The sequence below is a fragment of the Pocillopora verrucosa genome, chromosome 5 (genome assembly GCF_036669915.1).
Source record: "Pocillopora verrucosa isolate sample1 chromosome 5, ASM3666991v2, whole genome shotgun sequence".
In the NCBI taxonomy this organism is placed as follows: domain Eukaryota; kingdom Metazoa; phylum Cnidaria; class Anthozoa; order Scleractinia; family Pocilloporidae; genus Pocillopora; species Pocillopora verrucosa.
The window spans coordinates 5,969,097-5,994,310 of NC_089316.1; the positions used below are offsets into that span (position 1 = coordinate 5,969,097).

Genomic DNA, 25,214 nt, shown 5'->3' on the forward strand with positions numbered 1-25,214 from the left:
AGAACTGTCAAGGAATCTACTAATATTCGTTTTCGTTCAAAACCGCGTGTTGTAATCTTCTTGTAAGTTACACTTTTGTCGTTGTGTATTAGAAGTCTTTTCTTAAAGTGGAATCGTTTCGTGTTTGAGGAACACAACATTTGGTACTTTGCCGTGTTCTTTGCTGGAGAGTTTCTAAGTGATCGATTTTTGCCGATTGGCGAATGTGCAACTGGCGATAGCGTTTTGTAATGACATTCTAAGTCGAAACTTTACACTGCTTAGCTCATATCGTTCAAGTAAATATTCAGTATAATACAGCTGTCCGGAATGAATGTCAATGCTTCTTGCATTCTTCCATTTCGCATCTAAAAACAATAAATAAGTTCATTTGTTTACACAATATCACTCTGATATAGACACAGTGCAGAACGGATATAAGACCTTAAGTATTATAAATTTCTCCACTAGAAAAAGTGCTTTGGCCTTCTGGACGGTTTTCATTCAAATACATTCTCGAAACATCTGCGCTCTAAATTCGCAAATACTAAATTAATTCAGAATTTAGTGATAAACAAACCTACAAAGCCTATTTGCCTCACAATTGACCGTCACGCTATCTTCTCATGGCTTGTACTATTATCTCGTGACTCCAGGTGACGTCATGTTAAATTTGTGTGAAATATTTGCTCTATCCGTGATGGAGCTCACAGTTTCGGAGTGCTTTACTTTCGGTAATATTTTCTTGGCTATCGTTTTCTTACTAATTTTAAATCAGCTGGTTGAACTATATCAGTTCAGGAACATGCCACCAGGACCTCGTCTGACATCTTTGCCGTTCGTGGGAAATCTGTTGAGCTTTGATGACGGAGATAGCCTTCGCGATGCTACCAGAAGGTTTGTTTGCACCTAAAACCACTCCATGTTTATATGTTCTATACCTGATAGTGATTTTGTTTTAACACAACAATTCACTGTATCGTATTTTTTGTCAAATCCTAGCTTTATGGGATGCAAAATACGGTGCTCCTATCGCTGCACATATAGCTCGCAGATGGGTGCTATACAAACAAAACAAATTTGCATGTTATGTGGCTTCGCTAAGGGCCTTGCTGCACGATCGAAAAAGGTTGTTTATTTAGACAAATTCTCTGTTATCACCAGCCCTTTTTTGCAAGAGCGGCTAGTTTGTCGCGACTTGATAAATTTTGGCCGAAGCGGAAAAATCTTCAAACGCACCGTCGACGAAATTTGTCCCGGGTAAAAACAGGACAAAAATCGACTAGATAAACAAACCCCTGATAACTTGTCGATCATATGTCGTAAAAGCTATCGCAATGGAACTGAAAGAGGTGGATTGCTTTGCCAAACTTTGCTGGCCGGTCTTTTGAACAGATCAGGCGCTGATGTAATTTTACGGCTTTGAAATTTTTATTGCAGCTGCCATAAAGGAAACAGAAAATTTGTTTTGATTGTTAGTATTGTGTGTTGCGTGACATAAACCATCAACCTTATGGAAATTAGATCAATTCAACCGTAGGTTGAAAGAAGCCGACTTGAATAAGCGAAAATAAAAACCATATTTCTATCGATTACGAAGTATTACTATGCAAACAAAACCTTTTGATTAAATCACCTTTTATACTGCACTATGTGATTTAGGAAATGGCATTTTAACTCTGCAAATGCAACAAAATTTTCCTGTAAACACTGTAAAACGGTTAAATGTGGCCACTGGTACAGCACAATTTTTATAGCATTGAAAAGAATCAGAGGTTATATAATGACGCTAGAAGGCAGCGTTGCAGAAGATTTGTATTCACATGTAAAACAGAAAACCTGCCGCATGGTAACATGCTTTCATTTCGAATGAAAAAAAAATTGCTGAACTTTCTACAATGTGAAGATCACACCTAATTAGCTATTTCGGCAAGGAAAAGTATCGTTTTCAATTTCGCGTCAGAGATGCTATTGTGAAATTTATCATCTTTTGTAGTGTCACGGCAAGAACTGAAAAAACAGAGCGTCTCGTACAATCTTCTGGGCATGTTTCGCTGATTTAAACGTGAAATGCTCTTTCTTCAAAGATAAAATTGTTCTCCAAGTTTTCATGATGTATTGATCACCCCGAGGAAAAGTCTAGTGTTCAACGATCTTGAGATGATTTTGAGATATTTAAGAATTAAATTTTGGTTTTATTCAGGCAGAAAATCATTTCTTCTTCCTTCAACTGCGCCCAATAATCTCTAATGAAAATGTCGAACTGCGAAGATACTCCGAAATAAACAGTAAGTGACATTGGGTCAAAATCGGGTAAAGTTCGGCATTCTATTGTTACCGTCACTCACTCACTCATTTCGGCAACAGTCTCCTGTAGTTGTGTACAGCAAATCTATTCAAAATCACGTTTACATCGAATTTAGGGTAGAAATACCTTTGAGCGTACACCCTAACGTTTTTCTTTTGTTTTCTTTATCGCCTAGCTTGAGAGAAAAGTATGGTAAATTGTATTCCATGAAGGTGGGGAGTTTTAAAACCGTCGTTGCCGAGGATGCTGCTTCAGTGAAAGAAGTGTTGGTGAAGAAATCGGCTGATTATGCTGGAAGACCTCCATTCCATAGCTTCGTGATGACCACTCTTGGTATGTAATGCAATGCCGAATGACATTTGTCATTTGTTGTCAACTCAGAGGGCAATATAGAAAATTATCTGCAAATTGACTGCCAATGTGGAGTGGGGGAGCGGGGTGGGTTGGATGAAGGGGTCATACGGTCATACAAACATTACAGAGTCCTATGGGGAGATGAGGTAAACTTTATTGTCACCTTCAACCCCTCCTACCCCTGCTTAAAAATAGCCATAAAAGTTATACATTTTCTTGTACTGCATTTTAGGCGGAAAGGATATCGCATTTGGAAATTACGGTCCTGCATGGAAGTTTCATCGCAAACTCTTTATGACGGCGGTGCGGAAGTATATCTCGGATCAAGAGCTGGTTGAAGAAAGAATCTCCGAGCAAGCAAAGAGGCTTCTGCAGTACTTTGAAGACCAGAAGGAAAAAGGCTTTGACCCATCACAGATTTTGATGGAAAGCGTTGCAAACGTCATCTGTCGAATCACGTTTGGAAAGCTCTTTGATTCATCACATCCAGATTTTAAGGAACTCTTGGAGATAAACAACAGAGCTTTTACGGACACTGAATTGAATAGTCAGGTATTAATGTTAGATAACTTCCCCATAGCCAAATACCTCCCATTCAAAGCCTACGAAACAGAGAAAAAAATGACTGATCGACTCTTTGAGATTCTGCGAAATCAGCTAAGGGTGCAGGAGAAAGCATTTGATCCCGAAGCGGAGATCGAGAGCCTCACTAGTAGCCTTTTGAAGGAAAAACTTGTCGCCGAAAATGAAGTTGGCACTGGGGAGAAAGCAGCCATCTTGTCCGACGACTACATAATCAACACCATGGAAGACATGTTCAGCGCTGGTTATGAGACCACCAGCACTACTCTTCGTTGGGCCATTGTTTACTTAGTTCACAATCCTGACTGTCAAACAGAGATTCAGAACCAGTTGGATGAGGAAGTAGGGAGGGATCGTATGCCAGGTCTGGATGATCGCCCAAACCTTCCACTGGTTCAGGCCACAATCATGGAAACACTTCGCCTCGGAAATGTCGCTGAAACAGCTCTTCCTCATTACACTCTGAGGGAAACCACACTTGCTGGTTACCGTGTTCCAAAAGATACTGTGGTTTTGCCCAATCTGATGGCCGTTCACATGGATCCAAGCTGCTGGGAAGATCCGACCAAATTCAACCCACACCGCCATATTGATGCTGATGGCCAAGTTATTACCAACTCTGGAAACTTTCTGCCCTTTTCTGCTGGACGCCGCGTTTGTGCTGGCGAGGCACTTGCAAAGGTACTGTTAACCGTTTTAGGACAAAGGAGCAATTATCTTTAGTAGACAAAGGTAAAAAAGACCTTCGACTGCGTCTATATATCTCTCATTCCTGTCGCTCATGTCCGTCAGCCTTTGGACAAGGTTTCCATCTCTTTTCAGCATTCCAAGAAGGGCACATGTTATTTGTTTCATTAAATTGTGATAGAGGAAAGTAATAAGGAGTGGTCCGTATTAAAAAACATCACTCCTCGTTGCGAGTGATATGGTGGATTCATCTTATATGTATCAAGCAGAATGCAAATAATCAGTGATTATGTTTACTTTTCTGTTCTTCTAGGTCGAGTTGTTCTTTTTCCTGTCCTGGATGTTGCACAAGTTTACCTTCTTGCCCCAAGAGAACGGTGTTCTTCCTGACCTTAAAGGAGTCGATGGTTTTACCCGTTTTCCGGCGCCTTACAATATAAGGGTAGAAAAACGTCAATAGAAGCCTATAATCTTAAGCGAACGGTGTTATAAGCAGAAGTTGACTTGAGAGCTTGTAACAAAATAGGTCCTGATTTGCACAAACCGTGCGTCGGAAACTGTTTGTACTAAGTTTTCCTAATGTGTATCATTATAGTAGTAGCAGAAGATTGAGAGCATCTTTATTTGGGTTTACAATAGTTTAAGGGAAAAGTATACTCAAGAAACCGTATAATTCTTATTTCTTTCGTGGAAAAGCATCCGTATGAAATTATGAAACTGCCCGCAATTTGAAATTTCAGAAAGTGTCATGGAACCTTCTAAAATTGTGTTCAGTTGCGCCAAAGCTGCCTGCATGGACGCCGCCATTTTGAATCTCGCTTAGCAGCCTGTCAGCTTAATTGTGACATGAATTAGTCTCATTCCTCTCTTTTTTAGCGGTCTGATTAGAACAATACAAAAAAGTATTCTTGACTCAAACAATAATCCTTTGTTATAAAAAGAGCAGAGCTGTTTGTTAACTGCGCCCTGTGGTTTAGTATGTGCGACACTTTAGTGTTTTGAGAATGGCAGCGTATAAAAAAAAACATTTTTAGTAACGAATTGATGTTACTTTTTTTAAATGGTTGCGTCTATCCTATTTCAAAAAGAAGCCACTGTAACAAATTCCTATTTATCAGTAGTGTGGATGCTTTTTCGATGTACCTATGTATTCTTACCATACGTTTTTAACTATACTCATTTATAGAAAATGTAGAATCGTAAGGATTAAACGTTTAAGGTATACTATCAGCATGATCTCACTTTAAAAAGAGGAATTGGTAAATAGTCGGGAAGGTAACTCAATCATAGATGAAGAGGTTTGTTGACAGCCAATTTACCCTAAACAGATCTGGGAGTTCGATTATGAAATCTAAAGGACTAAATCTGTATCTGGTTTAAACACAAAGACGGGGTTACCAGGATACCCACAGTCGAAACGTCCAAAGCACTATGAAACCCAGAGTTGTATTTTACATTTAAGAGTCATAACTTGCAACTCTCGCTACATCATACATCATTTAAGTTATTCTGGAGTGTTCTCCTTCCCCCCCCCCCCCCCCCCCCCCCCTCTCTCAAGTAACGCATTAGAACGTGTGTGCTGGGTGAGCTTTGCAAGCAAAGAACGTAACGCAATAAGACATTTGACAAAATTTAGTTGGCAAGTAGTTCAACCCCTTGAACCTTAGGAGTGCCTTGTATTCAATTTCTCCTTACAATATCAGCCCTGAATCACACATTATGAGGTCATAAGAAAAGAGAAATGGACCATCAACTAAAGAGTATATTGACTGTTGAACATATTCTCTTTGTCAGCACCTTCGGATTAAAATGTACAGAGACCAGCGTCGACAATATGTATACTGATAAAGGGTTATAACGTAATCTAAAATAACACGCTATTTAAAAGTTTACCGAAAGTTGTGTCGGAATCTTTTCAGGCAGATGATGTAGTTCAAAGACATGAAACTCACAAAACTTTTTGGGTGTCAATTGATAAGTGTTTGACGGCCTGTGTATGATGCGAAAAGAATTGATCTCCTTTGATAAAAAGGAGCTGGCCGGGTCAGTTTCCCCAGCTTGAAGTAGGGTGCAACTAGTATCTAAGAATGGAATCAAGTATCCACAAAAATCAGAAATAACACATGAGTTGTAAATGTCATGAACGTTCTGTATTTAAACATATCATTAAAGGCTATTTATATCTAAGATTTTCAAAGCATGCACAATATCAATTACCGCTTACAAGATAAATTACTTCTGGGATGAAATTACCGAGTTAAATAAAATAACTCTTATTTTTACGAAATTAAAGATGGAGATACCAAGATCGAGGAAAAAAATCATAGGTTCCAAAGTAATTGTTTATTTTCCATTAATTGTTTGTCTAGCCAAAGGTCATTTAAAAGCGTATGCGTGTTATACCAATAGCTCACCCTTGAAATCCTATTACTGGCGTTTAACTACCCTAATTTTGTAAGCAGCTGGAAAGCGAGTGAAACCACTTTCTCCTTTAAGATCCGGGAGATTGCCATCCTCTGATGGCAGAAATGTAAATCTATGCAGCATCCAGGACAAGAACAGGAACAGCTCCACCTGGCGTGAAACGAAAGAAAACAATATACAAAACTTTTGTATTTGTATTTGATAAAATAATGAAATGATGTTTATAATAAAGATAATAATAATATTAATAATAATAACAATAATAATAATAATAATAATAATAATAATAATAAAAACAATGTGTCCTGAGAAGCGGTCTTTACAAGATTCTATTAAGAAGCATTTCAACAAACATCGTTTTTGGACAAATTTTCTTTGTATAAATTCTTAGGGGGTAATTACAATTAAAAATAACATATCCAAATGATGCATATAGACATGGGAAGTAGGTCTCACCTTTGCCAAGGCCTCACCAGCACAAACCCGGCGTCCAGCTGAGAAGGGCAGAAAATTGCCAGAGTTGGTGATAAGTTGGCCATCAGAGTCAATATGGCGACGAGGGTCGAATGAGTTTGGGTTCTCCCAAAGGCTTGGATCAAGATGAACGGCCATTAGGTTGGTCATCACAACGGTATCCTTCGGAACGCGATAACCGGCCAGTGTAGTATCACTTAGAGTGTAATGTGGAATAGCTACCTCAGCAACATTTCCGAGGCGCAATGTTTCCATAATTGTGGCCAAAACTAGAGGAAGTTTTGGACGATCATCCAGGCCTGGCATGCGATCTCTTCCAATAACGTCGTCCAGCTGACTCTGTACATCCCTCTGGCATTCAGGATGGTGGACAAGATAGGCAATGGCCCAACGTAGGGTCGTACTAGTAGTCTCATAGCCAGCACTAAACATGTCTCCCATGCTATTGATCATGTAGTCGTCTGATAGGATGGATGCTCTCTCCTCCGCACCAACCTCATTCGCAGCAGCAATCCTCTCTTTCAGAAGACCTTCGACGAGACTTCCGATCTCCGCGTTTGGGTCGAACTCATTTTCCTGAATCTTTAACTGCTGGCGGAGAATTTCAAAGATTCGGTCCGTACTTTTCTGCACTAATTTGTAGGCACGAAATGGAAGGTACTTTGCAATCGGAAAGAAATCTAATACAAAAAGTTGATTGCTTGCTTCAATGTCGGTAAAAGCCTCGTTATTCAACTGCAAGAGTTCCTCAAAATCTGGATGAGACGAGTCGAAGTGCTTTCCGAATGTGATTCGACATATCACATTTGCAACGCTCTCCATGAAAATCTTTCCAGGGTCGAAGTCATTTCCATTTTGATCTTCAAAGTACTGCATAAGACTCATCGCCTGCTCGGAGATCCTATCTTCCACCAATTTTTGATCGGACAAGTACTGCCTGACAGCCGTCATAAAGAGCTTACGATGAAATCTCCAGGCTGGACCATAGTTTCCCAAAGCAATATCCTTTCCACCTGTAGAGAGTCATAAAGTCGTGAAGAGAAATTCTAAACAAAAGTATCTCTTAATTTTACAAGTTCTTGGTGAATTAGCATATGGCACTACTCTGTTTAATGCATTTAAACAGACTAGCACCATTACTCCAAGGATGAAATAGTTGCGTTTTTTCATTCGGATACGTACAACGAGGCGCTTTGTGCCGCGCCTAAAATTAAGCATCTTGTTTTACAAGTTTGTAAAATAACAACAGTTGACACAACTCTTATTAGCGTATTTAACCCTTTGACTCCCAAGGGTGACCGAGACAGAATTTCTCCCAACAATACCAAGCAGAAATGTAATGGGAATAAAGAAAGATAATATGCCAAATAGGAGATTATCATTGATCCGATACCAAATTATTCAGTTATAATACCCAAAGAACTGTATGGCAAACAACAATTAAGGAGAATAACTAATGAGATCTAGTATCGTTACTGCACGAAAAACTCATCCTGCTTGGACCATTTAAGCTCGTATGACGCGGTATCTGTCGTTTTTACTACTAATATGGCTCAGCGACAGCTATAAACAAACACGGCAAGGAAACAAATAAACATGGGTGATTGATCTTGTAATAAACATTTGTAATTAAGAAGAAAAAAATCTGTAAATTGAACAATTTACCAAGTGTTTCTATCATATAGCTGTGAAACGGAGGTCTTCCAGCATAATCAGCCGATTTTTTGACGAGTACTTCCTTCACAGATGCTGGATCTTCGGCAACTACGAGTTTGAAACTTCCAACCTTCATAGAATATACTGTGCCGTATTTTTCCCTCATGCTGCAAAGAAATGGAATATTTAAGGTTTAAGAAAGGCAAAAAAGGAGGTGGAAATCAAGAAACTACCTAGTGAAGCAATACAGTGTGTGAGCTGTGTGTTGTGTGACGACCGATTAACCATATCAACTTAACCAATATGCAAGAAAGGATAACAGATCATTTGTTCAGTGTATTACAATGACGTCACTCGCCTGCGAAGGACCCAGTTAAAACTAATCAAAATAAATTAATAAAAGACCAGAAAACGGCTCGATTTTTGCATTTTAAAGTAAACGACTATCAAGCAAGCAGATGTAGCTAGACAGTGGTTAGTTGGTAAAAAAATTTGAGAGGTAAATAAGGCAGTTACCTACTTTGAAGCGCTAAAGTGATTATTACAGCATAAACAAACCTTGCTGTTACTTCACTGAAACTTTCCCCTGAATCAAAGCTCATCAAATTTCCTACTAACGGCAAGCTTGTCAAACGAGGTCCCGGTGGCATGCTTCTAAACTGATAAAGCTCAATCAGTTGATTGAGAATCAGTAACAAAACGACAGCGAAAATAATATTCCCGAAGGTCAGACATTCCGACAGCAACAACTCCATGGCTTGGGATGAATGATGAAAGATAGCAAAACTCGTCTATCTTAAAAACGTTTGTTCTCTAAATCACGAGATTGTCAAACGACTCTCATGCCATTCTCCCAACCAATAGTGCTTGAGAAATAAAAACGACGTATTAAGTCATCACGGAGACAGCCCACGCATAATATGGTTGACTGAATTTTTCAATGCCGGAACTGAATAATAAACATACATTATTTTCTGTTTTACTTGGGACTGACGTCATCGTTTGATTAAGGCATGGAGCACCAGAACTGACTTCGTAATCGTTAACGAGTGTGCATAATCTCGAAAGGCGATTTCAAAAGAGCAGATTTAAATCAGGTTTTTGTAAGATGAAAATGAGGTGAGACTGAACTCGCGCTTAGTGATTATGATAGTCCGTTCATCACAACACACGTCCAGCAGCTGTTTTTTGAGTTACGATCAAAATTGCGAATGTTTGCGGAACTTCTGCTACGTGTAAGTTTTATTTTGGTTAAAAATCATAACTCGTTAAGGGAACTTCATAGAAATCATAGAATACCGTTTGGTTAACAGAACATTCTGAGGTATATAAAAAAATTAGCTTTACAAGACGTGAAATAAAGCGTTACTTGTGGTGCCCGACTTGTATACCAGATGTCTGATAAATTGGACACTTTTGAGGTCACCTTTGAGACTGTGACGTTGAAAAATTAAGAAGAAAATATGGATAAAATTGCTCACAAGAATGCAAACTTTTGTACACAGTGTAGAAGAGGAAACTTTCACCTTAAAAAAAATAATTACCAGTATCTGTGACGAGCCGAAATTTGCCTAATGCCTGCGTTAGTTGATTTCTTTGCGTAGCTTCATGACGAAGTCAAACAATTCAATAAGTACTTATATGCATGAAATGTTTAATCCTTTGTTCAGTGTTTTCTGATTCAGTCGACAAATTTTATTCAACTCTCTTGTAAAGGACCCGGCTGTCCTACTGTTTGCAAAAGAATCCGTAACAATTTCAAAGACCTAACAATACGGAGAGGAAAAGAAGTATCAAGAAAGTGAAACAAGCGAATATGTAGCTAAAAAAAGAATAAAGAAGACATAGAAATGGTTAAAATTTTAATTCAAAGAGCTGTTAGCGGACAGAACTGAAAATGATTGGAAAAATCAGCTGGAGTAGTTAACAATGATAAATGCTCCAGAGGGATTATAATCGTAAACAAACCTTGCTGTTATTTCACCGAAACTTTCTCCTTAATCAAAGCTCATAAAATTTCCGATCAACGGCAAACTTGACAAACGAGGTCCCGGTGGCATATTTCTGAACTGATAGAGTTCAATCAGTTGATTGAAAATCAACAAGAAAGCAACAACGACACAGATATTCTTGAACGTCAAAAATTCTAACAGGAAGAACTCCTGGCTGCGTTTTAATGATGTGAGACCACCTCGTTGATATTGAACACTTTTGCACTCTGAAAAACGAGAGCCTTAAGCGGCTAACACGACGTTTTTTACCAGTAATACTAATTTTGATACCTAGCATCAATTCTAATAAGAGTCGGCGACGCACAATATTCAGCTGCTCCTATAGCGGACCTGATGTATGTACATAATTCATTTAAAGCAACCTTTGTTGCTTTGTCTAGAAGTTTCTATAACCGGGATGCCAAGGGATTCTATTTGTTTGTTATTTTTTTTTTCTTATTTGAACAGACCTTTTCCTGTACGAGGTCCCAGGTATGATCAAAGCTCGGGAGCGGGAAAATAAAAGTTGTAGTAGACACGTTAACTGTCAGACGCAGGGATCTTGCAAGACCATCTGAGTGACAAATTTCGTGACAATTATAGGGGCAAATCAAATCAACGTCTGAAATATGACGTGTTGATCCTGTATTCGTAATTTACCGTGCTGATACCAGTAGGTATCGAAGGTGAGCCCAGGTCAGTTACCTTAGGTTAGGGCAATGTGCAAATATTTTGCGCGACCATCTTAAGCCCCTCTTAATGCCAAATGTCAAAGTATTGCAATAGTAATGTGTTTGTTACAATATTGTAAGGTGGTCAATTGATCGATTCACTGGGCCAAGCTGGAGTGAAAGAAACAGCAGGAGGAGAAGACGGAGAGTGTTTAGACCGTCCAAGAGGCTACTAGTCAAATACGAGCGCAAAACCCGGTGATGATGGAATCTTTTAAGCGTTAATGTTGCAATTCACTACCTGAAAAGGGATTATGGGTCAAGCGATCAAAACCTGTCCTAAGTAGTGTTGTTAATGTTTTCCCTTTCAGAAAGTACATGCCAGTCGTACAACAACGAAAAAATAAATAACGATATATCACTCGCAAAAAAAAAATAGACCTCTGCGTTATTTTAATTATAACTGTATCCTAAATTTACTACGTAAGGAAACAGGTTCTGTATTCAAACCTCATTTAAGGCTATTTTTATCTAAAATTTTCAAAGCATGCACTCTATCAATTACCGCTAACAAGATAAACCACTACTGGGATGAAATTACCTAGTTAAATGAAAATAATTCTTATTTTCACGAAAGATGGAGATACCAACATCGAGGAAAAAAATCATAGCTTCTAATGCCATTGTTTATTTTCTATTGATTGTATGTTTAGCCAAAGGCTATTTAAAAGCGTATATGTATCACACCAATAGTTTATCCTTAAAATCCTGTTACTGGCGTTTTACAACCCTAATTTTGTAAGCGGCTAGAAAGCGAGTCAGACCATATTTTCCTTTCAGATCCGGGAGATTGCCATCCTCCGATGGCAGAAATATGAATCTATGAAGCATCCTGGACAAAAACAAGAATAGCTCCACCTTGAAAGAAAGAAACAAAAATGCACAAACATTTTGTATATGTATTTGAAGAAATAATTCAATGATACTACTACTACTACTACTACTAATAATAAATGTGTCTCGTGAAGCGGTCTTTACAAGACTCTATTAATAAACACTTCAACAAACATCGTTTTTGGACAAATTTTCTTTGCGCAAATACTTTAAGGGAACTAAAATTAAGAACAACTTATTCTGGTAATTATAAAAGACAAGAGAAATAAGTCTCACCTTTGCCAAGGCCTCGCCAGCACAAACCCGGCGTCCAGCTGAGAAGGGCAGAAAATTACCAGAGTTGGTGATAAGTTGGCCATCAGAGTCAATATGGCGACGAGGGTCAAATGAGTTTGGGTTCTCCCAAAGGCTTGGATCAAGATGGACGGCCATTAGGTTGGTCATCACAACAGTATCCTTCGGAACGCGATAACCGGCCAATGTAGTATCGCTCAGAGTGTAATGTGGAAGAACTGTCTCAGCAACATTTCCGAGGCGCAATGTTTCCATAATTGTGGCCAAAACAAGAGGAAGATTTGGACGATCATCCAGGTCTGGCATGCGATATCTTCCGACCACGTCATCCAGCTGACTCTGCACATCCCTCTGGCATTCAGGATGGTGGACAAGGTAGGCAATGGCCCAACGTAAGGTCGTACTAGTAGTCTCATAACCAGCACTAAACATATCTCCCACGGTGTTTATTATGTAGTCGTCTGATAGGATGGATGCTCTCTCCTCCGCACCAACCTCATTCGCAGCAGCAATCCTCTCTTTCAGAAGATTTCCGATGAGACTTCCAATGTTTACTTTTGGATCGAACTCATTTTCTTGAATCTTTAACTGCTGGCGGAGAATTTCAAACATTCGGTCCGAAATTTTCTGCTCTGATTTGTAGGCGCGAAATGGAAGGTACTTGGTTATCGGAAAGAAATCTAACACAAAAAGCTGATTGCTTGTTTCAGTGTCAGCAAAATACTGGTTATTCAACTGAAAGAGTTCCTCAAAATCTGGATGAGACGAGTCGAAGTGCTTTCCGAATGTGATTCGACCTATCACATTTGCAACGCTCTCCATGAAAATCTTTCCAGGGTCGAAGTCATTTCCATTTTGATCTTCAAAGTACTGCATAAGCCTTATCACCTGCTCTGAGATCCTATCTTCCACCAATTTTTGATCGGACAAGTACTGCCTGATAGCCGTCATGAAGAGCTTACGATGAAATCTCCAGGCTGGACCATAGTTTCCCAAAGCAATATCCTTTCCACCTGAAGAGAGTCATAAAGCCGTGAAGAGAAATTTTAAACAAAGTATCTCTTTATTTTACAAGTTATTAGTGAATTCAGCATATGGCACTACTCTGTTTAATGCATTTAAATAGGGTGGCACCATTCCTCTAAAGATAAAATCATATGATTGTGTCTTGTCACTTGGACACGTACAACGCGGTGCTTTTTGCCGCGCTTAAAATTAAGCACCTTGTTTTATAAGTTTGTAAAGAAACAACAGATGACACAACTCTGTTTCGTACATTTAACCCTTTAACTCCCATGAATGACCAAAACAGAATATTTCCCAATAACATCAAGCAGACAAGTGTTGAGAGTGAGGAAAGATGCCAAATAGGAGATTATAATTGATCCAATATTAAATCATTCAAACTAACATCCAAATAACTATATGGCAAACAAAAATTAAGGAGAATTAACAATGAGATCTAGTACCGTTACTGAAAGAAAAATTCGTCGTGCTTAGGCCATTTAGGCTCGTAAGAGGCGGCATCTGTTGTTTTTAGTGCTATTATATCTCAGTGACAACAAACAAACAAACAAGGAAGCAAATGAACAGGGGTGATTTATCGCAAAGATTTCCATTAAGTAGAACAAATCTGTAAGTTAAACAATTTACCAAGTGAGTCAATCATATAGCTGTGAAACGGAGGTCTTCCAGCATAATCAGCCGATTTTTTGACGAGCACCTCCTTCACTGATGCTGGATCTTCGGCAACTACGAGTTTGTAACTTCCAACCTTCATAGAATATACTGTGCCGTATTTTCCCCTCATGCTACAAAGAAATGGAATATTTAAGGTTTAAGAAAGGCAAAAAAGAGATGGAACTCCAAGAAACTACCGTAACACAGTGTGTGAGTTATGTGTTGTGTGACGACCGATTAACCACACAAACTAAAGATATGCAAGAAAGGATAACAGATCCTTTCTTCGGTGTAATTGATTTCAAGTTTACAATAATGTCACTCGCTTGCAAAGGACCCAGTTTAAAAATAATAAAAGAATAATAAATAATAAAGAAAACGGCTCGATTTTTTAATTTAAAAGTAAACCACTATCAAGCAAACAGATGTAGCTAGACAGTGTTTAGTTGGTAGAAAAATACGCGAAGTAGATAAGGCAGTTATCTACTTTGAAACGCTAATTTTACAGCATTAACTGACAAACCTTGCTGTTACTTCACTGAAACTTTCCCCTGAATCAAAGCTCATCAAATTTCCTACTAACGGCAAGCTTGTCAAACGAGGTCCCGGTGGCATGCTTCTAAACTGATAAAGCTCAATCAGTTGATTAAGAATCAGCAACAAAACGACAGAGAAAATAATATTCCCGAAGGTCAGATATTCTGATAGCAACAACTCCATGGCTGGGGATTAATGATGAAAGATAGTAAAACTCGTCGATCTTAAAATCGTGTGTTTTCTAAATCACGAGATCGTCAAACCACTCTCATGCCATTCTCCCGACCAATAATGTTAAAGAATTAAGTCATGATGGTGACAGCCCACGCATAGTATGATCGATTCTACTCTTTCAATGCCGGAACTGAATAGTATATATACATTATTTACAATTTGACTTGGACTGATGTCATCGTTCGATTAAGGCATGGACGGCACCAAAACAGACCTCGTAATCGTGAACGAGTCTGCATAATCTCGAAAAGTGATTTCAAAAGAGCAAATTTAAATCGCGTTTTTGCAAGATGAAAATGAGGTGAGACTAAACTCTCGCCTAGTGACTATGATAGTCCGCTCATCACAACACACGTCCAGCAGCTGTTATCTTTAGTTACGATCAAAATTGCGAATTTTTGTGAAACGTTTGTTAGGTGTAAGTTTTATTTTAAAAAAAATCGTAACTCGTTAATGAAATTTCATTGTAATCATTGTTGTCAACAGGGTATTCTGAGATATTAAAAAAAATAATTAGCTTTAAAATTCGTGGAATAAGCGCTTTATTCAAGGTGCTCGATTTGTATACCAGATTTACAACAAATTGGACACTGTTGAGGTCACCTTTGAAACTGTCTCGTAAAAAACTAAAGAAAGAAAATATATGATAAATTATTTACAAGAATGCAAATTTTTGTACCTAGTGTAGAACAGGAGACTTTCACCTTAAAAAAAAAGAATTCCCAGAACTGTGACGAGCCGAAATTTACCTGATACATTCGTTAGTTGATTCCTTCGCTTACAAGTTGAGCAACACTGGCCGACGAAATCAGTGTCAAATAGCCAACTGCATTCATGTTCAAGGCGGATTTCGAAGCTGTAAACTTGGGTCAGGCGCTGAACAGACAGTAGCATTGAGCAATGGATATTAAGCATAGTTTTCTTACTCCTAGCTAAAGATCACATAGTTACTCTCGCGCTCCATGGTTAGAGTGGGTTCTAAATTCGGGAGTCAAGGCTTTAACCCTTTAACTCCCTGACCAAATTTTTAATTCTCCTTACTGTCAACCATACAATTCTTATGATGTTAGTTCTGGGAATTTAATATTGGATCAACTAATTATTCCCATATTGATATTTTTCTTTATTCTCATCACTTATCTGGTTGATATTGTATTGATGTTGTAAAGAGAAATTCTGTCTTGGTCACTCACGGGAGTTAAAGGGTTAGAGCGCAGTTACGAGTGATCGTTAAGTGGGAATGATTGTCTGTAGCTAAACAGAACGCAGGGATGTCGGAACAGCAACAAAGATGATTTATTCCTGATGAATGTAGTCTTCACAGGTGATAAAACTCTGAAACAACTCGTCACAGTAAACACTGATACACGGCCTCTGCCAAACTTCGAATAACCACTACCGCCGTTTAACTCAACCTCAGTCACACTTGAGTGAACTCAATCCGTCACACTACTTAGCTTGTCAAAAAAAACCAGTCATGCATCTAGTTACACAAATTAACTTGTATGCTTAACAGCACGAGATTCTCTAACTTTTCGGCTAACCTAATTATAGTAGCATTCCAACATGCAACTATTTACTGCATCTTACATGGACTTGAAAAGCTACCGATACAGAATGAAAAAGGCAAACAGGAGTAGAATGGGAAAAGCAAAGCAAAAGCCTGATTTAGGTTCATGTTTATCACAATACGCACAACACGCACCAGAAATAAAATCTGATCAACTATGTTTATTTTAACCTATTGATGTATTTCGGTACTGCGACCCAAAATTGTCACATTTTTCAGCACTTCCCGTTTCGGTTTCAACTTTCCGAAAATTTTTTGCCTGTTTAATTTTTGGTTTGGGCTGTTGTGCGACGTAGGCCATACTCACGAAACTTCAAGATTGTCACGCAATTCACGAAACAATTTCTTGTAACAAGCGCACACGTTAGTGTTTGCAACTTCTCACCCTCACAGAATGACACAGAATACACAGAAGAGGACAAGGTGCTGGTAAAGAATGAAAGGGAAGCGAAAAGGCGCAGAAACCATAGCCACATTTCGTTCCTAAATTTTACCATTGATTAAATAATTTTATTGTCTCTGACTCATAATACAGTAAGTTCAATACAAAAAAATTATTCAATACAAAACAACAATAACAAACAAGGTTTGACTCTGTAAAATCTCAAAAGGGTGATATTAGTATTTTGAGTAATTTCCAGATTATCTTGCAGTAATTCGCAATCGATAGGACTTAATCACACTCACTTTGTATTTCAGCACAAACTCACCTTTACCTTTTTTTTTCTTTAAAAATGAGAAGGGTGACATGTGCAAACCAAACATTTATAACATAATTCATTAGCTACAATGATTGGACATTAAAAAACAAACCTAGATCTTCGCTGATGTAAATTTAAATAAACTAGAACTAAATTATATAAAGACTAGTGATTTCTCTAAGTTGATGGTTCAGGTCTGTGATATAACAGCACATCTGTGAAAATGGACTCCAAAGAGATACAGATTCCCACGAAGTACAAGAACCACAATTTCTCTGCAGGAAGTTCCCCTGATCTTGTCCAGTGAACCTGTGATAACATGAATAATCATATATACTCATCGATATTCCACATATAGTTTTACATGCAATAATGCAAAACTCAGAGGACCATAGACTCAGAAATATTTCTGGAATGTTGGTTGTTGTGTTGAGTGGAACAAACAATCATTTGTGACAAAATTTGACAGTATGCAGTACTAGCTTTAAGTTTTTCTTTATATTTTTCTTTAACACAATTCTTTTTGGCAGTTAAGTCTCTTTACAGAGTTACACAGTAATGTAATCTTTTAATTTTTGAAAAGCATCATCAAATTATATCTATTACTTTGGGGCATACAATTACAAGTCTGTGATTTATTTCAAAGAGAATTAAAATAACTGCATGTGTTGGTAAACTACCAAGTATAAGCACAGTTCCCTAATGCACTTGTAAACTGATGTATAAATTGATTTAATGAACAATAAAACAACACATAACTGGACAAAACCATTATGAAACCAACATTAAACTTGGACCCAATGTCAGTAAAAAGACGCAAGATCAGTCTGAAAAAACTCATTTGACAACTAAAAATCTTAAGGTATCCTGTCAATCTAATTCCTAAAAAACAAATTACTAAGAAAACATCTGACAAAATCAGTCAATTTGGCTAACAGCTAGATTTAAATACTTTTACCATAAAAAACCCGCATATAAGCCACACCCCGAATTTAGCAGCTCAAATTTTGGAAAAGTTTTTCGAAAGAAATCAACACAGTTTCTCCATAGATTTTTGCATTACAACAAGAATGTAACCAGGCATTAGATCAGGTGTGAAAATGGAAATGTTCCCACAGATAAGCCACACCCTCAATTTCTAGTGACAATTTTTGGAAAAAAGGTGCAGCTTATTTGTGTGTTTTATGGTACATTAACTTTTTTGTAAGAAACAGAGAAAAAAACAATTATTTCAAATGTGAAAAACCACCTTACCAAAACTAACTCCACCATACCAATAGCTACAAAATAGAAGAACATTAAGAAATCAATAATGAATTAAGACTCCAATAATAGCATCAGAAAAAAAATTAATAATCAAAAAGACCCTGATGCTTAAAAATTGCTCCTGGAAAAATAAGAGCATTCATGATATCAAGAACTACAATTGTCCCTGCTCTGGAAACTCTTGTAAATTGAAATGTTCCTTGAGAGAAAAGCAATATACCATCATGTTCATGATAAAGCTTTTATTTGTAAAAAAAACAGCACAGTTGCTTAAGCCCAGCCCAAAGAAAAAAATTGGTGCCACACAAATCGCTGGTTCCTACACACAAAGGCCCTAATATCAATATGCTTATTCTCCATACTGTTCTCTATACATTTCCTAAGGTGCTGACAAGGAGAATTTCTGAAACAATCAAGAGCTACTTTAGTTAGTATGTGATCATTCCTTTCATTCTTGTGAGTCTTTAATGTGTGATTCAAGGTTGGAATTGTGAGGAGAAATTAAATGCTGGTAGCTCTTAAGGGCCAAACAGTTATTAGATACCTCAAAAATATTGTGTTTGCTCCAAGGCATGTACTTACAAATGATGCTGACTCCTAACAATATGTATGTAGAATCCACTGCTGCACCACGATACAAAGACAGTATAATGGTAATCTGTCAAACCAAATTAATGCATAAAAATCTATTAACCCTTAAACACCCAAGATCTGATTGTTAATTCTCCTTTCTAGCTCCTACACATTACCTGTAACCTAGTTATGAGAATTTAGTGTTTGATCAAGATAACAACTTCTACCTGATGAGTTAGAGTTTTCTCAATACCTGTTTGCAGGATAATGTACTACATGGGTACTATAGGGAGAAGTTAAATGTTGGTCACTTCTTGGAGAGAAAGAGTTAATTAATAATGATATGCAATGTAGAAGTAAAAATATCACATGTGTATTTCTAGTGACAGCACATATAGTGCACAAAGCTGTAGTTGTGAGTCTGAGGAAATTTTCTGGCGAAATGGTTTCATAATTTTCATTACTGGTAAGTCAAACACCAAATTACATGTAACTCTTTTTCTAGATTTAAGTCCAAGCATTTCTTTTAAACTTGACCCAATGGATAAAGGTAACACTTACACAAGGCCTAGCCTTTACAAATGGGGTGAAATTTTACACTTTTTTGGTGCTTTTTTTTCCATGCAAAATACCAATGCCAATATATTTTTATGGCATTAGTATTTTTTCCTTACTGTCTGCTATACAATTCTTGTGAGTTTTGCTTGGAGAATTTGTATAGCATCAACAACTATCCCCCAACTGATCTTTCTCTTTATTCTTGTCACTTGCCTGCTTGATATTGTTTTTATTTTGTATAGCAAAATTTTTTTTAGTCACCCATGGGAGTTAATGTAATGAGAAATTTCTAGCACCACGGACAGTCACAAAGACAACAACTGAGTCTGATTATTTGCTAGCAAATTTCTTTGTACATACCATGACCATAATGATCACAAACAGCATAAAGAAGTACATGATAAGTGTCTACAAAAAAGCAAATACACAAAAAGTCAGAACATGAACAGAGTAATTTACTCACAATGAGTTGTATGAACATATTAATTTAATCACAATGAGTTGAATGAATAATTATATATCCTTGAGAAATACTGTGAGGCCGGAAGTCTTGTTGCTGCCTGTAAAAGGCTTGTATCGGCCACTTTTTCATAAAAGCAACTGCTTAACTTAGTGAGTAGGCAATTTAGAAAATGAACACTGTTCTTTCTCTATCGTGTGAAAGTCGCTTGACACTTAAGCATGCAAAATGATGCATTTATGCAGTAAATATACAAGTCCCGGTAAAAGACGAGTTTATTCGTTTGAGGAAAATGAGTCGTCTTAATATGGATTCTGCAAGGCTACTTAAAACAAAACAAAATCTAGTTGCCACTGCATTTTATGGTGATACGTTCCGTTGTAAATCAGATGCAAGTTAAAATGTGTGAAGATGAGGGAATGCACATCGGACATTATTTCACAAAGGTAGAATCATCAAAACTTCATCAGGGACGATGTTTTAAGTAAAGTCCACTTTCTTTGCATTGCATCTGCACCAAGGTCGTACGTTAAGTGAAGCGATATGCTCACTGTTGTAGAACAACAAACAGTGAAATAATGTAATCAGTATTTTCATAACAGAAGGCCAAGAAACAGGAAACAAAACAGTTGACAATGATACAAGTAAGTACAGTACTTCATGATTCGTTCCGGTCAAGCTAGTCGACACAATTTGTAATCAGCCATCTCTCACACGGCAACGCACGAAGGCCTACCTCTCTCGGACTTTTTCCCTGTTCGTGATAAAGCGCATTGTCGTATTCGTTCGGAGGAGACTGGGGTAACGAAGAAGGAAAAGGCTGTCCTCCATCGAGAAGCCTCTGTCTACCGCCATCTTCTTCCATGTTTATTACGAAATTTTAACGAACTTTCCCGAGAAGTTCCGAACATCTCCGGACAATTCTCGCCTCCAGATGACAGATCAAACACGCAGATATTACTCAAGATGGATCCCGACAAACCAGCGCCTTTGTACTACGAGGTTTCTCCTTTAACGGTACGAATGCTGAAATTAATTGGTCTACTATATTGTATTATAAGATTATGTTTGGATTTTGAACTTATACCAGTGTGGGATCTTTCAGTTTAAAAGCTTCTAGTGCATCGTGCAAGACGTTTCCTGCAATGAGAGAAGATGCTGGGCAAAGCAGTCCCTCTGAGATTTTTTTTTCTCCACGCTCGTTTTGTGTTTTAGTCTTGCTCTTACTCATTTTTTGCTTTGACTTCCCAACGGATGCACTTTACTCAAATCTATGAAATTTTGATTTTAGTTGTATTAACACGAAGAAACATGTATGTCCAGCTGGCTCGTAATTTACTTCCTGTATGCAAGAATTTTCGATTTTCGGTCACATTTCCCACCCCCTACCCCCTTCCCTCTCTCTCCTCCACTCTCCCTTTGCTGTACACTGTAAGGAGTGTCCAGGCTCTGTCTCATAGTGGCATTCTTTTCAGTGGAGTGTACAAAACTAGACTTCATGCTCAGAAAAATAATGAAAATCAAATATATGAATGCATGATAATTAAGTTGGATGTGTCTATTCTTATCAGCCCCCTAGAGACCAGCCATGGATCTGGCAGTAGGGGTTATATCCAGTTAACTCCTTTTTTGAGGGTGACATGTAAGCAGAGTTGCTTATTCAGTTCTTGTAAGATCTTGTCTTAAATACAAGCTCTGCAGAGGGGATATTACGCATGATTGTGACTCGCTATGCATGATATCATAGTCGTAAGCAAAAAATACAAATTTTCATCTGTCATCTTTTTACTCTTGACGTGGCAAAGCAAATAAATGTTTAATTTCTCTCTACTTGCAGAAGTTAATGTTAAGGGCTCTTGCTATGTCCACAGGAATAATTGTTGTGGTATGTATGCTATGATTTTGATTGCACCATAGTGGTTTAAGTTTCTGAAATTCTTTTAAAATGTTCACTGAGCCTTAAGAAGACAAGTGGAACATTTTGTTGTGTTCTTGGGCAATGAAGTTAACCCTTTAACCCTTAAGAGTGACCAACATCTAATTTCTCCTCAGAAGAACACTCCTAAATCAAACATCAAGGTCCTGAGAATAAAGGAGATGATCACCAACTAAAGAATCTCTTGATTGTTGAACAAATTCTCCTCATCAGAACCCTAGGAAATGTCTATGGAGTAGTATGGAGAATATGCATACTGATCTTAGGGAGTAAAGGATTAACCTACACAATGCCTCTCTCCACGTAGGAGTATTAATGGTAATCAGTGACATGTCAAGGAATTGTGACAAGATTCTTAGGGGGGGTTGGAACCTTGTGATAGACTGGCATCCTGTTCAGGGTGGAGCATGATACTCCTACACACTCCATGAGTTGCATCGTAACTTTTGCTCTACATTAGAGATACAATTGGTTTTAAACCTCGTTACTTGTGAACTGATGAGAGAAATGTCTTTGTTTAAACAGATTACATTGATCATTAGCTTTGTGAAGGCCTCTGAGGACGCCATGAATTACCTTATAGTTGTTAATATGCTAAGTGAGTATAATTTAACATTAACATGGTTAGTTGCACATGTGTCTTATCCCTTAAATTCCCAAGATCTGATTGTTAATTCTCCCCTCTAGCTGCTACACATTTCCCTGTAAATTAGTTCTGAGAATTAAGTGTTAGATCAAGATAACAACTTCTACCTAATAGGTTTGATTGCATGTTATTTGTATGTTTTTTCAAACACATTTGTAAAATTCAATCAGAACATCAGCGACACACTTGGTTGCTGACTATGAATGACTTTATTCTTACCACATTTTGATATCATCTGCAATCTATTACTGAACAGAAAAATGACAACATGGAATTTATTTGTTACTTTAATGGTAAATACACATGATTATACATTTGTAATTATTTTGCAGTATATTATTATGCATGTGTTGCCTGATGGCCTCTTCAGTTTAGGGAAAAAATAACTTATCAGCTACTCCTGATGATACTGTAAAGCTGTATATCTTTTATACTTAAGTTTTACCAGTAATTACAGTGTCATTTGCTAAAAATTACTAGAAGACTCTTTTTTAAATCCTAACCTCATTTGTCAAATGGCGAGATTTACATCAGAGTCAGATATAGGGTTCTATACTTTTATGAGGCTACTGTAAATGTAGGTACAAGTGACTGATACAACTGATGTATGTCTCATCATAGTTTCAAGCCAGAAAACTGTTAAAAATTCAAATAAAATATGCAAATGAGCAAACAACATCATTAACAAAACTCTACTGAAGGATTTTCTCTGGCATCTCCTCATTGCGGTGAAATATAGGGAAGGGGGGGTATGAACCACAGGATATGAATGTATTTTGCGATTTACTGTATTACCTGAGATTCTCTTTGCTTATAAACACATAAATCATTGTTTTTCAGTAAGCAGAATAAGTAGTTACAGTCCCTGAATCATAAACATATTACTGTGAGTGTTTTTGATGACATCTACAATTACAATTCCTATGTATTTTATCATATCCTAACCATCATGCGGCAAATAAAATTTGAGCTATGAACACACAAAACTAGAAGTTTTTATCAGCTTATTAAAATAATAACACATATTTCCTTTTCTTGTTTTACAGTTAGTAGTGTGATTGGAGGCATTATTGTAAGTACTTCACCTCAGTCTTGATCTGATGATTTAACCTTGTCACTAATTTTAATTATAAAATTATTTTTAACTATATGCAAGAATTTATATCTTATTTGGGTGTGGAGAACTGCAAGAAACTAAATGTTCAAATTATCTTTGTAGTGAAATTAAGCAGTGTTTTTTTTGTTCACATTAATTAATAGATGTAAATATATTTTTTTTTCTCTAGACTTGGTGGTATCACAAAGGAATTATTGTGAGTAAACAATTATTTTGTTTATTTGGATTTGATTGGTTTTGAGTTGACATTTAACACTACAAAATTAATATACGCATTAACCCTTTAACCCTTTTAGTCCCAAGATCTGATCCATAATTCTCCCCTCTAGCTTCTACACATTTCCTTGTAATTTAGTTAAGAGAATTTGGTGTTTGATCAAGATAACAACTTATACCTGATAAGTTTCAGTGATTCTCATGGACCATTTGCTCAAATACTTATGGATATCATAAGGATAAGTTACATGTTAGCCACTTCTGGGGGTTAACTCTTTATCTTAATGTTACACCAAATTCTGGCAACTAATTTACAGGGAATTGTGTAGCGGCAAAGGCCAGAATTGGATGGTTTTAGGAGTTTTCTGACACAACTTCTTGAAGGATGTGCAGCAACCTCTTAAAGCATTCCCTGTAGTAGAGCATCTGACTGAGAAATCAGAACTGACTGAAGTTCGAATCTTCAGAATGTTGAATCAAAGTTTTCTTTGTTCCCTTCTGAAGACCAAGAATTCTGACATCTATCTTATTTTTTCCATTTTGCAGGAAGCCAAGAAGATAACTTTTATGGCATTTGTAGGCATTTGTATCATTTTCCAGGCTATTATCTCGGATATATATGTCTTCAACAAGAGGGCCAAAATCCCGGGAACGACAGTGCCTCCACTGACACCTACCACTTTACATGCCAGCAGTATTATTCCGCCAACAACCTCATGAATGCAGAGTAGTGAAAAAGGATATTTCAAGATCAAATGCCGTTAATGTTTATCTATTTATTGGCTCATGAGAGGCAAACTACAGAGGAACCCTGTAAACTTAGACTCAATTAACTCAAACCCCTTTATTTTCCTTGCCTGAATCTCCAACCATTTGAGTGACAGGTTATGACATTTCAGGCGCCTGTGTTTTTTTTCCAATGATACTATTATATTCGCTGCTTTCTTTGAGAGAGTCGATCTGACGAAATAAATGATCATGTTCCACCTGTGTTACCTGTTTGATAGGCTTTTTCTCACTCTTGAAAGCTAAGCTCAATCAAGTTTTTTTCGCACTACATTATCCCAGAATTGTTAATCGTCAAACAGTAATGGATGTACACGTAGATGAAATAAAAGTGAGACATGCTAAGAAATGCAATCTGCAAGCTTCACAAGGCTTCCTTGATGTTGTTGCAATTCTAACAATTCTAACAATCGCGCTGTTCCTGAAAATGAAGATAAAAATAGGTTGATTAGCCAAATTATTTTTAGAACACTAAGTCCAACCCTGTACAGAGGTTAACTTGACAATCAAGACAAGTTCTAAGAAAGATTATGAGGGAAGGTGACGTTCCTATCAGGTCTGGAAGTCTCCGTAAACCAATGAACGCTCGCGTACTCTGCTGAGACAAAGAACAGGTGACA

General features: G+C 37.4%; 5 protein-coding genes across 5 annotated transcripts; 2 read left to right on the forward strand and 3 right to left on the reverse strand.

The window, feature by feature from the left end:
• The first annotated feature begins 648 nt into the window (after positions 1-648).
• LOC131779398 (steroid 17-alpha-hydroxylase/17,20 lyase) lies at positions 649-5,174 on the forward strand. The gene is made up of 4 exons (XM_059095942.2): positions 649-876; positions 2,463-2,620; positions 2,874-3,904; positions 4,224-5,174. The coding sequence occupies exons 1-4, from the start codon at positions 680-682 to the stop codon at positions 4,368-4,370; spliced, it is 1,533 nt and encodes a 510-aa protein (XP_058951925.2). The 5' UTR covers positions 649-679; the 3' UTR covers positions 4,371-5,174.
• A 413-nt stretch (positions 5,175-5,587) lies between these two features.
• On the reverse strand, positions 5,588-9,396 carry LOC131779399 (steroid 17-alpha-hydroxylase/17,20 lyase). The gene is made up of 4 exons (XM_066166701.1): positions 9,023-9,396; positions 8,474-8,631; positions 6,791-7,821; positions 5,588-6,484 (listed from the first exon to the last, which is right to left on the reverse strand). Exons 1-4 carry the CDS (start codon positions 9,217-9,219, stop codon positions 6,338-6,340), a joined length of 1,533 nt encoding a protein of 510 aa, XP_066022798.1. The 5' UTR covers positions 9,220-9,396; the 3' UTR covers positions 5,588-6,337.
• Positions 9,397-11,562: 2,166 nt separating this feature from the next.
• On the reverse strand, positions 11,563-14,737 carry LOC131797135 (steroid 17-alpha-hydroxylase/17,20 lyase). Its single transcript, XM_059114762.2, has 4 exons — positions 14,518-14,737; positions 13,968-14,125; positions 12,297-13,327; positions 11,563-12,044 (listed from the first exon to the last, which is right to left on the reverse strand). Exons 1-4 carry the CDS (start codon positions 14,712-14,714, stop codon positions 11,898-11,900), a joined length of 1,533 nt encoding a protein of 510 aa, XP_058970745.2. The 5' UTR covers positions 14,715-14,737; the 3' UTR covers positions 11,563-11,897.
• A 1,238-nt stretch (positions 14,738-15,975) lies between these two features.
• On the reverse strand, positions 15,976-20,784 carry LOC131797133 (uncharacterized). The gene is made up of 5 exons (XM_059114759.2): positions 20,630-20,784; positions 19,794-19,841; positions 18,885-18,960; positions 18,291-18,316; positions 15,976-17,345 (listed from the first exon to the last, which is right to left on the reverse strand). The coding sequence occupies exons 1-5, from the start codon at positions 20,756-20,758 to the stop codon at positions 17,214-17,216; spliced, it is 411 nt and encodes a 136-aa protein (XP_058970742.2). The 5' UTR covers positions 20,759-20,784; the 3' UTR covers positions 15,976-17,213.
• On the forward strand, positions 20,781-24,798 carry LOC131797134 (uncharacterized). The gene is made up of 6 exons (XM_059114760.2): positions 20,781-20,910; positions 21,731-21,778; positions 22,355-22,427; positions 23,522-23,547; positions 23,762-23,788; positions 24,355-24,798. Exons 1-6 carry the CDS (start codon positions 20,860-20,862, stop codon positions 24,526-24,528), a joined length of 399 nt encoding a protein of 132 aa, XP_058970743.1. The 5' UTR covers positions 20,781-20,859; the 3' UTR covers positions 24,529-24,798.
• The last annotated feature ends 416 nt before the right edge of the window (positions 24,799-25,214 follow it).